This window comes from Numida meleagris, chromosome 18, assembly GCF_002078875.1.
Source record: "Numida meleagris isolate 19003 breed g44 Domestic line chromosome 18, NumMel1.0, whole genome shotgun sequence".
Lineage (NCBI taxonomy): Eukaryota > Metazoa > Chordata > Aves > Galliformes > Numididae > Numida > Numida meleagris.
This window is the reverse complement of record NC_034426.1, coordinates 2,709,273-2,722,964: the sequence shown is the minus strand read 5'-3', so window position 1 is coordinate 2,722,964 and position 13,692 is coordinate 2,709,273. Positions and strand designations below refer to the sequence as shown.

At 47.0% G+C, this 13,692-nt stretch overlaps 1 protein-coding gene across 18 annotated transcripts in view; it reads left to right on the top strand.

Moving 5' to 3' along the window:
- GTF2I (general transcription factor IIi) overlaps positions 557 to 13,692 on the top strand; it is a 56,648-nt gene continuing 43,512 nt past the window's right edge. For 5 of the 18 annotated variants that reach the window (XR_002443964.1, XR_002443965.1, XR_002443963.1 and 2 more), the window contains exons 1-3: positions 561 to 832; positions 5,556 to 5,661; positions 6,654 to 6,792. Coding sequence is in view for 15 of the 18 variants with exons in the window: in XM_021415556.1 (XP_021271231.1) it covers positions 660 to 832; positions 5,556 to 5,661; positions 6,654 to 6,792 (418 nt within the window). In the remaining 3 variants the exon portion in view is untranslated. Of the gene's footprint in view, positions 833 to 1,136; positions 1,341 to 1,676; positions 2,006 to 2,996; positions 3,178 to 5,555; positions 5,662 to 6,653; positions 6,793 to 13,692 lie in introns of those variants that run through there. The other 13 variants (XM_021415558.1, XM_021415553.1, XM_021415557.1 and 10 more) reach the window with 11 other exon arrangements.

The window sequence follows — 13,692 nt, the reverse complement described above, 5'->3', positions numbered from 1 at the left end:
TGACTACATGCTCAGGATGGAATTTCTCTGTTTTAGCGATGGCAAAAATGACTCTGAGTTCTCCTCTCCACAACACCTCTGGTGTTACAGCGTTAAGATGAATGCTTTTCTTGCCTGGTACTTGTGTGAAAACCTCATTCAGTCAGCAGCTGAGGCTCAGCTGGGCCACTAGCAGAGGGAAAAGCAAAGGGCCATGAGGAATTTAGATCCCAAACTCAAGGACCTTTCTGCCCTCGAGGCAGAAAACTCGAGGTCCTCGAGTTTTAAGCCTGGAAAGCGCATCAGGATCAACCCATGGGCTGTTTGTGCACGGAGGAATCTGCCTGTGAAGCCCACGGGGGCTGCGCATGACGTTCAGCGTCTCTTTTCGGAGGAAGCTGCCTGGATTTCCAGGGCCTGAGCTGAAGGAGGCATTCCCGCGGTCCATGCTAATAAATTACAGTTGTTAATGACTCTCGCTACCGAAACCACACGAGCTATTGTGTCACTCTGAGCGCTGATTTACAACACGCAGTGACGGGCGGGCTCAGCAGCCTTAAGGAATGCATTTTCCCGTCACTCGGCCTGTCAGCACAGCGGGCCACTGCCACTGAGCACAGCCCTCGCTCTGTGCCCCTTTTCTTCCTAAGCTGCTCCCAGTGGCACCGCTCTCGTGGGTGATGGGGGGCAGGGAGGGAGGTGGAGCGGGGATGCCACCCTCCTCCTTACAGCCCTTCAGCACAGGGTACGAAGGAACCACCCGAGTGCCACAGGGCAAAAACCTCAGGGGTGACCGCATCGCTCTGTACAGCTGCCCGAGAGGAAAGTGCGTGGGAGCGGCCTCTTCTCCCAGGTAACAGCGACAGGACGAGAGGTGACGGCTTCCAGTCGCGCCAGGGGAGGTTCAGGTCGGACGGCCCAGGGAGCACAGGGGCAGGAAATGGCGGCCGAACTCCCTCAGGCAGAATCCCCTCTCCGAAAGGCCGCCGCCGCGATCCCTCCCCGGGCGCTGGATTCGGGCCGCTCCGCCCCGCGCGGTGCACGACGGGAGTTGTAGTCCGCCGCCGTAAAAACGGCGCCACCTGGCGAGGTGCGGCCGCGGGGGGGCGGACTACACTTCCCAGCGGCGCCCGCGAGGAACGCGCATGCGCAGTGGTACATCGGCGAACAAAAACCTCCCCCTCCTCTCCCCTCCCCCGGAGCGGCGCTGGGCTCAGCCCTAGACCGTGAGGGGAGAAGCGGGGCCTCTGGGCCCGTCCCAGCGCCGAGAGGCTGCTGGAAAGCGGCCGCTGCCGGCGCCCGCCGTTCCGCTCAGCCTGCACAGCCAGCGGTGAGCAGCGGCGTGGGATCGGACCTCGTGGGTGAGACACGGGGGTGGAAGGGGGGAGCGAACTGCTGTTTCACGGCTCCCTGAGGGGGACGGAGGGCTGCGAGGACACTCGTGCTGTGGGCTGGGGAGACCCCGGGCCCAGCTCTGGGGGTGGGGGGGCGCCTCCTCCTGTACGCCGCGGGTGGAGGCGGAGCTCCGCGCACTTCCTGCCCCCCAGGATCCAGGTATGGGGAGGGAGGTGGTGGGCGCCGCCGCCTGCCATTGGCTGGCGGGAGGGCGCACTTGCCGAAGGTCGACCGCGATTGGGTGCGGGAGGAGAGGGGCGTGGCCTGTATGCAAATGAGAGAGGGGCGAGGCCCCGCGGGCTGCTGGGACGGGGCCATGAGGGCAGGGGGTGGGTCCGCCCCGCCGCCCTCCGCTAATTGTAATTAAGGCGACCTGCAAGCGGGCGGCCGGGCCTGCGGGCGAAGGCTGAGCCTTCCCCGGTGCAGCCTCAGTACCCTATCGCTGGCAGAACCCGCTGGGTGTCAGCCTGCGTGCTTAAAAGCAGGAGCTGCTCCCGAGTCTGAGTGCAGCACGGAGATGGAGCTCCGTGCTCGCAGCTTCTTTGCTGCTCCGTGGGTAATGCGCTCATTTTGTATAACTGCCTTGTGAGCAAGATGGTTGGACGCTGCTTTTCGTTTTATCTAAAACTTTGTGAGTATGCGTTGGCCTATTTCCGTCCACAGATAGTGAGATTTGAATAAAATATTGCTTTGCTAGCAGACTTGAGAGTGAAAGAAGTTAGCAGTGGTCTTAAAATAGCTGGTGTTGGGCTTCTTTTGTCTTTTTAAGTGGTCATCAGTAGTAACAGAGGTGAAAGGTCCTTGCATCTTCCTGGGTGTCACTGGTGTGCCTGTGTCCCAGCAGGGTTTCTGTGCTACGTTAGCTAAGAAATGTCTGGCTTGATGTTTTCTGAAACTTGAGATTGGCTGAATTGAATTGGGGAAAAAAAAATAGAGCTTTTCTCTCTCTCTTTTTTTTTTTTTTTCTTTTAGCCAAGATGAATCTTTAAAAAGATTTGTTTGTACTTAACCGCTGTGAGTTCTAATCTGTAGAGTTATGCGATGGAACCTTCCGTCCTTGGTCTGAAGGCCTGTGCTGGGCAGAGTTAAACATGCAGAAGCGATGCCTGGGCCCTGAAGGCAGAGGAGCCAAGGGATGAGACCAGTAAGAGCCAAGCAGCAGTCTGGCTTCCAGTTAAATTTATAATGAATGCTCTATGCTCCTTCCTGTTCCAACGTGGTAAGGAAACAAGAATTTAGCTAGAATGGTGTTTCTTATAGAAGGGCTCCGGTGGTCCAGCAGATGCTGGGCTGCTTTGCCCTGGGAGCAGCAGGTCTTCTCCAGCCATGTGTAAGGTTGAGAGCAGGCACGCTTGCAGCAGCTGTATTTCGGGGTTCTTGGTTACGAGCCTTCCCATCTGTAGAGTGGGAGTGGTTTTAGTGCTTGTAGTGCTGCACGGTGTGTTAGCTGCTTTGGCACTGTGTGGGACTGATGAGGAATTTGGCCTCAGACAGCTCGAGCAGGAAGGGCTGTGAGAGGGGAGGTGAGAGAGAAGCGAACCTGCGGAAGCAGAGCGGTGAACTGCTTTTCTCTGCTTCCTCTCATGGACAGCATCTGTTTCTTCCTATGGCTGAAAAGCATCAGCTTGAGGAAAAACATCTGTCTGAGCACAAAAAAACCCTCCACAAACCAGCAAGAGATCGAGCAGCTGATTGAGGGGTGGGGGTCCATGGCCACCAGAGACCCACATTGGAAATTCTGGATCTTCTGGCTGCAGAGCTGCCACCCCAAGGGCAGGTTTGGACCACCTGGACTAAAGGAAAGTGAGCACATGTGTTTACCTTCTGTCTTTGTATTTTCTCTTCATCTCTTTTCCCTTGATCTTCTTTTATGTGCTTTTCTTTAGTAGCTGTTGCTTAAAATTGCCTTAAAGTATCTGATAAGGAAAGAATACGTGCGCCTCAGTGCTCTTGATCCCGAATGCTTACTAATTGTTGTTAGAAAGTTGCCTAATTTTGCCTAGAAGCAAATTGTTAGCTCAATAAATTACCTTATCTTGTTCCTCTGACTCAGTGCTGTGACTCCTGCAGTTCAGCTCCCTCGCAGCCCCCTGAGTGGGATGGGGCAGGCATGCACCACGGCCTTTCTGGAGAGCAGCGTGCAGCTGTGTCACTTTGGGAATACCCATTTGCGCTGGTGAAGAGTAAAGATGCTTCCCTTTTGCACACTGAGACTTTTCTCTAAGAAAAGCACAGACTGTCTTCCCCCTCCCCCCCCCCCAGATTTTGTACTTTATATGCTTAAATAACAGTTTTCTTCATAAAGCATAACCGTTTCCCTTCGCCTTTGTGTGTCTGGCAAGCAGCTGCTAGGGAGCATCCATTCCTGGTGGCCTTACTGGGATTGCAATGGATGCCTCTGTGTGTGGGGAAGATGGAAATGAAGAACATAGCATGACACAGTTCATTCTTACCTTTCCTGTTTCTACTCTAAGAAAGAGTGGTTCTGCACTGGCCCAGGCTGCCCAGGGGGGTGGTGGAGTCTGTGTCCCTGGAGATGTTCAAGTACTGGATGGATGTGGCACTGAAGGATGTGGTTGGTGGCATGGTGGTGGGTTGGCAGTTGGGCTAAGTGATCTTAGTGTTTTTTTTCCCACCCTTAATGGTCCTGTGATTCTGTTTTTGGCTCTCCAGAGCAGAAGCCAGCCTGTGGGTATGTGTTTGATTTGGCTTCCTGAAAGCTGCTGGGTTTGGTCTTTGCTTTCCTCCTTGTGAAAACACAGAGGTTTATTTCCTCTGTGTCGCAGTAACTTCTCGTGAGACAGGAATGGTTGAATGCTACATCCTTGGTACTCTGACTGCATTTTGCAATGGCTCATTTGTACAAGCCTTGACTTGGGCAAAAGCTCATCATGGCACTGTTAAGCAAAAGGATTTATGTGTAATTATGACCAATATTAATTGATTTTCAGTAATATATGATTAAGACATAAATAGATTACCTAGTGGTGCTCTGGCAGCCAGCTTCTAGCTGCTGGAAGAATGGCTGTTAGATTGTCCTTTTTGTGCAGCACATTGGTAAGAAGTCAGGCATTGCATATTCCCCCAAAGCTTTGCATGGGGGGCTGTGCTGAGCAGTGGTGCTGTCACAAAATCTGAGCTGCTGGCATTTCTGCCTTTGATTGCAGATACCCTCAGCTAGCTGCAGGCTGTCACTGCTGTTTTATCCATGACAGCTTTAAGGCTGTTCAAACACTGCTGACCTGTCTGGAGCATCAGAAGGCAGCTGGGTGTCTGCTGTGAGCTTGCACTGTTGATGCTGCAAGTTTGGTTTCCCCACCTTGATCTGTGTTCTGAGGTTTTGGGGGTATTTTCTGAAGACTCACCCATGGGGCTGTAACAGCAATATTTCTCCCAGTTGTCCCCTCCTGCAGGCATGTCAGGTTGTTGCATTAGGTATGTGTGAGCATGAGTTGCAACATCCAGCAGAAAAATGTGCTATTGGCAGCTGTTGTTCTTAGTATATTCATCCTTGTCTGTCAGCAGTTCTGCCAACATAAGCATGAACAAGTCCTGGCTATTATGTCTTTAAGTTGAAAGTCAGTTATGATGCACGTAAAATAGGGTTTAATCCTATTGTTGTCACTTCTGAAATGCAGCTTTTAATTTTAGCACCATAATAGGCAATTCTTAGCTTGGAAATTAATCCTGCAGGTGTTTAATATGCAGACAAGGATGTCACGTTCTGGTTGCTGGCACTGGAGTCTCAGGCCGTGATTTGGGATGGCTGCAGTGGCAGTGTTTCAGCTGAGTGATACCCACAGGAACTTGTACTGAGAGTTATAGGGCACGTTGCTCTAATACCAATGTCAGAGCAGTTTTGTTATTCTGTTAATGCCAGTCTTTTTCTGCTGTGCCTATTGAGGCTATTGCAAATACAAACATGCACAGAAAGAGAAATCAATGTAAATGCAGCTAATCAATTAATATGCATCTTCCTAGGTGTTTGGTCTAGACATGGCACAGCATTTTAACTTTCAAACAGCAGGAAGTATGGAAGAGCAAACCAGTGAACAACTTGTTCTGGTGCTGTCCCTGCATTTTGGCTTGTGTGAGAGTATTCTGGGTTTTTGACTATATGTAGGTGAATATTCTTGCACTGTCGCATGCATCTGAACAGGTTTTGTATTTGATTTTTCCAGGAAGAGAATGGCCCAAGCTACAATAGCAGCAACGTCCACGTGTGATGAAGACTCGTCTGAAAGCAGGATGGTGGTCACGTTCCTCATGTCAGCGCTGGAGTCCATGGTTGGTAGCAAGCTGTCACAGCTCTCTGGGCACATGCAGTGCTCCAGCAACACCCTGCCTCCCTCCAGGGAGCTGCACTGTACTGTTCTGTCTGTACCTGAGTGTGTGCTCCCCACCTGCCCGTGCCTGTGTGCTTGTGGAAGTTGATACTAGCAGCCTTCCTTTTTGTTTTGTGGTGTTAACAATGAACATTTGAACGTAATGGTTATAAGGTGATTGGTTTCACAGCCTTTTTTCCCCAAGGAGCGTACTGAGTTCCTTAAGGCTTTGTTGCTTCGTGTCACGCGGCTTCTATTGATGTCATTCTGGGTTGGTGCAAACTCGGGTCTTCTGAGTTACTAAGCAAAGTTAACTCTTTGTGGTTGCTTCTGGATAATTTCACTGACTTTCTCAGGAACTTGCTGTCTCCTTACCATGCCAGGTTTTTTTTTCTTTTTTTTAACTTCCTTGCCAGGAATTCCTCCCAGCAGAGCACACCTACACCTCTGCAGGGAGGGTGTGATCCTTCCCTTTCTCAGGAGGCATCCACCTGAGGCAGAGCACAGCTGTCAGGACAAGGGAGGCTACAGGGAGCCTTCCTGCATGCAGCCACGCTTTTCCAAGCAGAGCACTATTTGCCTTAAGCGTGCTGTGGAAGGACAAAACTCCAATACTAGTTCTAGCTGCGACGACGTGATTGTCTAATTGAAGTGATAATTTCCAATGGGTAGATTTAATAAATCATTTTAATTAAAAACAGTTCAATTTCTCAGTCTAGATGAGACCTTAATTTCACTAATCCATTTACAGTGCTTTCAAGGTTCCCCATGAAAGGAATTCCAGATACATAAACTGTCCTTTGCTAATGACTGAGATTATGTCACCCTCAATATCTTTTGAGGGGGTGATGCTGGCAGCAGAAGTAATAACTGCTTTAAGTGATTCCTCTTACATTTCTGCCGAGTGTACTTCTAACAAGGTCAACAAATGCTTTTCTGTTTTTCTTTTCATAGTGCAAAGAACTTGCCAAGTCCAAGGCAGAAGTTGCCTGCATCGCTGTCTATGAAACAGATGTCTTTGTAGTTGGAACTGAGAGGGGAAGAGCCTTTGTCAATTCTAGGAAAGATTTTCAGAAGGATTTTGTTAAATACTGTAAGTTTCAACTTTTTTTTTTGTATTTCACAAGCTGCTTAATGTATATTGCAAAATACTAATACATTTTGGGAGCAAAGTCCCATATATCGTGGCGGCATGCTGTAAGTAACACTGGTATTAAATTATAGCTGCATTACTTCTGTACTCCTTCCCATCAGTGGGAGTAGTTTTTTTGTTTCTATTAATTCTTATAGTGAAGCAGTGGAACTCATGTAATTATAAAACACGATCCATCGAGTACAGGGCAGTATTTTAAGAGTTGGCTTTCAGAGATGAAGTGACTCTTTGAGGAGGGTTTACATGCGTGTATAGGAAGATGCTGTTGATGGACAGTGCTTAGCCAGTAATGCAGTGTGCCTTTATCTGCTGGGGGGAAGGGAGAAGATGAAGGTCAAGAGCAGGATATGAGAGAAAAACCGATCTGGGGGAATTTAAAAACAACAGCTGTAAGATGTTCCGGCTTGACTAATTAAATACTGCGTGCAATGCAACTCTGTTTAATCTGTAGCAGAAATGTTTGCTCCTAAAAATGCTTTTGCTGCTAGCTAAAGCTCTATGAAGAATTCAGGTGCGGTGAGACTCCGGATTTCTCCACTCTTGTGCTGTTGGACAGTAACTTTCTGTGGGCATAAGTGTATTTACTCTAAGAAAACCGCCGTAATGTGGGACTGTAACATGATAGCAAAATGCAGAATGATGACCTCAGTGAGGAATCAAGGATAAGTCCATTCCTCTTCTTGTTTGTAATTTCTACAGGGGCAGTGTTTTTATGCTTGTATTTATGAAAACTGTTAGCTGAACAATGGGAGGAAGCTGGGCTTTTCACCTTACTTTTGCTTTTAAAGGGTTTCCCTGGGAACCTAAATGCTTTGTTTGCTAAACCAGTGGTACAGGCAGAACAGTGGTATTATGTCCCCAGGTATAACGCTGCTCTACCTGCAGTGTAGGTGTGTTGATGGGAAATCTGGAGAAGCTGGGGTCTGTATTTGGTCTCCCTTGCTAGGTCTGTGCTTTTGGTTCTGTACCATGGCAAGCTCTGGTTTCCCCTCCGTGCTGGTTTGACTATCAGCTAAGATTTCTGTAGGCATGCATATGTTTATTCAGATCTTATGTTAGTTCTGTTAATCCTGATCCTTTGTTTTGTTCCAGTTATGCTGCCTATGAATATCTTTTTTATATACACTCAGATGTGATTAAACAACGTCTACTTTGAAAATGGTATTTTCCTTATGCTTCCTCTAGAGCACCACGGGGTGATAGATCTGTGTGAATAAAGCCAGCCAAATCTCAGTCGTCGTATTGGTGGCTTTGTGTGCAATATGGGGATTCTCAGTGCTGGAGGCAGCAACAGGAGAAAACTGACAAGATGTGACAGCTCCAGAAAACGATTTCAGAGCACCAGTTTAGCTGGTGCTGCTGCTGGTTTCATGACCACCTTTCACAATGCTGAAGACTTCACGAAGTTTATACTGTGATATTTCTTGTGTGTCTAAAACACAGTTTGTGGAGGCAGCAGTTCCTTGGTTTTTCATTTAAACAAGGAAGTTAGCAATAGATGGAGTTGCAATTCTACCTTTTCTTCTCCGGAAAAATCCAGGCAGGCTGTGGTGCTGTGTGGTTTTTAAAATCTAGTTCTGCCCTTCTTGTCCCTTTGCCGTCAGTAAAGGCTCCTAAGAGTTTAGGCTGCTGTTAAAATCGAACCTTGAGAATTTCAGCTGGAATGTCAGACTTTGCAACACACTTTGCTGACAACACTGAGGATGAATGAGTTGGGAATGAGTATCAACTTGTGTGGGTCTCTTCATTTTTTCTTATGTGTGGAAGCAAGTGAAGTTACCAAGTATTCCTCTCTTCTGTCTGGCCTCCTCTCTCAGGCCAGTGTGTGTCCCTCCAGTCCTCATTTCTGCTTTTCTCACAGGTCCTTTGTGTAGCTCATGTAAATAAGAGGAGCTGTCAGAATTTGAAAGGCTGAGGCTTCAAACCTGCAGTCTATTTTCGGTAATGAGTATAAATTAGCGGGCTAAATTGAGGAAGTTACCCTGATGGTGAAGGAAGTAGCAGCAGCATCTTCTAGCAGTCTAGGACTGGTAAAAATAAGTTTCCTCGGGCAGCAGAGCTGGAGTTTGATTTCCTGTGGCTTTCACTCACAGTGATTTGCTGATGTGGATTCCTTAATGCTTTGTTGTGGGGGAAGGAGGAAGCCCCGTGAGGAGCTTATGTACCTTGTTACCTTAAAAAATAAGTGCTGGAAACAGATTATAGCGATGCTTTTATTAATGTCAGTATGTGTTGTGTGCTGAATGTTGAAGAGGCATTAATTATTTAAAATGAGGTCAGGTAATACACTCTTCTGAGCTGTGCTTAATTAAGACGGCTGTAAGCTCTGTGTTACAGTGGAATGGTGTGTTTGTTATGCCTCGTAATGCAAAACTCTGTGCTTGCATGCATGATCTGCAGCTCAGGTAACCTGAATCATCAGTTATTCTAAGGCTGTGTGAGTTTCTGCTGTACATGAAAAGGGGCGTGTGAGCAGGCACTCAAATAACATACAGAATATGGGCAAGCATGGGTTTGGAAGCAATGCAGATCGTACACCTCTTGCCCTGCCAGTGCCTCTTGCTGTTCCCTACTGAAGTGTATTGCACAGTCCTTGGTTCCTCGTGGATGGGCTGTGGTGAGATGAAATGCCTCCTTGCTCTCTGGGTTACTAGCCATCCTGAACAGGAGATGGAAGCCTGGGGTGTCTTGGGATGACATTCCCTTTACGTAGTCATCTTTGTCATCTAGACAATTTCCCTTGAGGTTTGCTATTGATTCTGTGGAATTCATTCTCATGTACACACACACACACACACACACACACACACACACACACACACACGGGGCAGTGGAAGAGGCCTCAGCTCATCCCTGAGCTGCATTTGCCAGGCAGACGTAAACTTTCAGAAGAGCTTGTTGGCTCAGAAGCACCTTTTTGATCACCTGCTCTGTGCTTTGCATGGGATTACAAAGCACTGTGTATCCCATCCGTGCCAAGATGCTCATTGTTTGCCAAGAGTCTTGGTGGCCTGTCCTGGCACAGCCACTGGTACCAGCTGTGGCACCCTCAGTATGTAGGCCGTGTGTTAGTACAATCCTGCTGGTTCTTTCTATTAACTCTCAGTATTGTTACTTGTTCCTTCTTTGGTGCTAGGGCTTTGGGCTTGCATCTGCAGGTTGCTCATCCTGAGTGCTAAGTACTTGATTCTTGGAAGCCTTGTTTTTTCTTCTCGTGGCCTCAGGATTCCCTACTGATCTTAACAGTGCACCTGGTGTGGGCCAGAGTTCTGCTTCAAGCCCTGCCAGAGACTTTGGCTGAGGCTCTTTCACTTTTCTTACCTGTGTCTTCCATGTCCATGGGTTGCAAGAGCTCCTTGTAGCTTCAGGAATGATCAGAATTTCTGTTGTAGATGGGTACAGCTGTTCCTCCTGCTTGTGATGAATGAATGCCACAGTGTTCCAGAGACCTTACAAGAAAGGTAGCTCAGCTTTGACTCACCACTATCTTTGTTGAATGTCTTCAATGCCCTCCACATTCTGCAGGCAAGTAAAATGACTTGTCCCATAAATAAGGCTATTGTGGACCTGCTTGGAGGTCTGTGGCTGGGCATCTGCCTTGTTGCATCCCTCTGGTCTCTGAAAATGTGTTAGGCTTTGCAGGGAGTTTTTTTTTCCTCTCATCAGCAATCTAAAAGGAAAAACAAGTAAACAGAACCCTGAAAGGCTGTGTCTTACCATCTCTTTACAATGAAGAAAACAATACTTTCAAGTTTCCAGCTGGGTTGCCAGCTGTTGGACTTTCAGGTGCCGGCTGTAATTTCCATCTGAGTAACTGAATCTAGCATTTCTGGGCTGTGTCGTAACTTCTGTGTTCTAGGGAGAATTAAACATCCATGGCTTAACTTAAACCATGCCTTGGGTCTTGCTATGATAGATGCTGGCTTCCTAGTCCGTGGCTGCAATTTTAAGTATGCAGTGACTGTCCTCAGTGTCAGGTTTGGCTTCCACAGAAGCTGCTGTTCGCTGTGCAGGATCTCTGCTCCATAGAGAATGGGTGTTTTGGCTTTGTGCCTAATGCACAGAAACACTGGTGTTCTGATCCTGCGCATCCTTTGATCTTCAGGGATGTGCAAACTGGATTCTGAGCGTTGGTTTGCACATAACACCTGCAATGGAGAGCGGCAATCTACTTCATCCCTAGTTGTTTATCCCTGTAGGCTGGAGGATACCTGTGCAAGGTGAAAGCAAATCTGTTAGCACTGTGACCTTGCCTTCCTTGCAGTGTATTCCTAACTATGTCCAAGAGGTGCAGCTTGTTTCTCCTGTCTACCCTCTGTATTTAAGTGGCAGGACTTTGCTGGGCTGGGTGCTGCCTGTACTGGACACCAGACATGAAAGGGTATTGTGACTCATCTCAGTTTTTCCCCTCTTTGCTCACTTTCCCAGTCTGTTTCTAGGGGTTCTCAGTAAATTTTACTCTTGCGGTTCTGAGTGACATTGTTAATATTGCTCATTGCATCACAGCAATTGCAGTTACTCCTAATACTGGCAGTAAAAAAGCAATGCTAGCAGCAGAGTCAGATTTACGAAGCAACTTAACTGCCTAGAAAATCTGGAGTGGTGCTTTTGAAAGTCTCCGTGCCATCTACCTGTAGGCATCTAAATAGCCTTTAAATCAGTGTTTTTTTCCTTTTAAACTGTTTTTTTTTCTTTGTAGCTGATGATATTCAAAAAACACAGTGTAGAAATAAATTACAAATAGTTTGGTTTTTTTTTTAACCAAGCTCAGTAAAGTGTATAGGATATAAATACAAGGTCCTAACATGCTGAAGCCCTGATTGGTATGTTTTGCAGCTTTCTTTAGTTTTCTAATGGATGAAGCTATTTACACGTGTGATCCATCTGTATCATGTCAGTTATGCTGGATAGACTGTACTTTGGCAGGCCTGAGAGCATCATGCACAGCTCTCGTGTTTAGGAGATGGCAGGTGGGAGTCAACAGCGCTGTGAGTATCGTATTAACTCTGTAACTCTGGGTTAATTTTGGTCTTGTGCTTAAAAATCTTAAATGTATAGAGATAGTCCCTGATGCTGCAGTGTGCTACTGTACTGCTACTCTGGGCACGTGCCTTCTGTAGTACTTTGGATGCTTCAGCTACGATGTAAACCAAGTATTAATACAGCAGCCTTGCTGCTTCCTTGTGATCCTGATCACCTCTGATTTTATTCTTACTATGTATTTCTTGTTCGTCTTGCCTGTATGAATTCAGAAGTAGCTTCTAAAAGGGATGGCTGGCTTTTTGTTCTGCTTCGTGGTTGTATCTGATCTGAAGTGCAGGCTGGGTCCCCTGACACATATGGAAAGAGCTAAATACATTTTTCAGTGTCACTCTAACAAGAGAGATTACTGGTGGCTCTAACTGCTCCTGATCTGGTTGGATTTGTCTTAGTTACAGCATCTAAAGGACAGACTTTGTGCCAGGGCAAACAGTGAGGATACCACTCTGTAGCTAGCTGACATCTTTGTGTTGCTGGGAGGGTAATCCCCTGACACTAATGCAGCTAGTTGAAAAATGCCAGTTCTTCTTTGATGGTGATGTGCCAGTGGGAAAACTGGTTTCCCACAGTCGTTTTCTTTGGCCCTAAGCTATTCTGTGGTCAGCTGAGACTTCCGTGGCTTTTGCTGCTCCTGAAGCTACAGAATATTTTAGAAGAGAAGGGATTTGCTAAATTGTAGGCTTACATAGGACGTGGAAGAAAAACAGTGAGAGCTGAGGCAGAGGATTAATCCTGACAAAACACTTGTGGAGGTGCCTACGTGCCATCTCTAATCCATTCCCTATTATCCTATGTATATCCCTATGCATATTTTTGGGCTGCGTCTACTGGAATTCTTGCCTTAGATTTGCTCCACTCTAAAGAATGCATAGAAGGAGAGCATGGTTGGATCGGTTGCATTCTTCAATCTGTAATTAGCAGGATGCTTTCCTCCTGCCAAGCCAGAACTGTTCAACACCTCTGTAGGTCTCAACCTCTATTTTTTTAATTCCAGAATCCTTTTTCACTATTCAGGAGTGGCCTCTTCCAAACAACCTCTGCTGAAGGCTTGTTCTGCTCGAGTGTCTGCTGGAACAGCCAATCTCCAGTCAGTCTTACAGGGAGCTTCCTCAGCTGTGGCTCTTGGTGATGTCCTTGAGTTTTCGTTGCCTTTTTTCCCCCCTCCTTGGAGCAGGTGACTTGGAATAATTGGCACTTCTGCAAATTGCAAGATGAGAAGAGACTGACAGCTGTTCTCTATCTGCTTTTTTGCTCTTCTGTTCTCTTGCTTTACTACCAAGGCCTCTGTATGACTGTAAAACCTTAGCGTTATGATTTAGTTCCAGGGATCTCTGTCTCCCAAGGATTCTAAGTGGATGTACAGAGTGTCCTGATTACTAAAGATTTTGGGGGTATAATCTCTTTCTTATTGTTTTTTTTAATTAAAATGTATGAAATTCAGATGTTTCTCCTGGAAAGCTGAGGTGTCTTCCTGCAGGCATCACCACTGCTCCCAGCACTCTGGGCTTCTGCTGTTCCCATCTCTTCGGTGTTTACATCCAGCTCTGTTTATCAGAAGCACTAGTTTGTATTTTGCATTTGTTTTTGCTCCTCCCCTGGTTTTGGGGGGAGTTCTGCTGCAGTTATAAGTGCTTGACCAAACAAACAGAACTGCGTTCATTCTTTGAATTCAATCTTAAAGCTTTTTGGATTTCCATCACTTCCAAGTCTGTATTTAGAATGTAGTGTGAGTTAAAGCATCTAACTTCAAAGACTTGACCACTTTATTCACAACAAATCCTGCTTACAGATGAGTTTAAA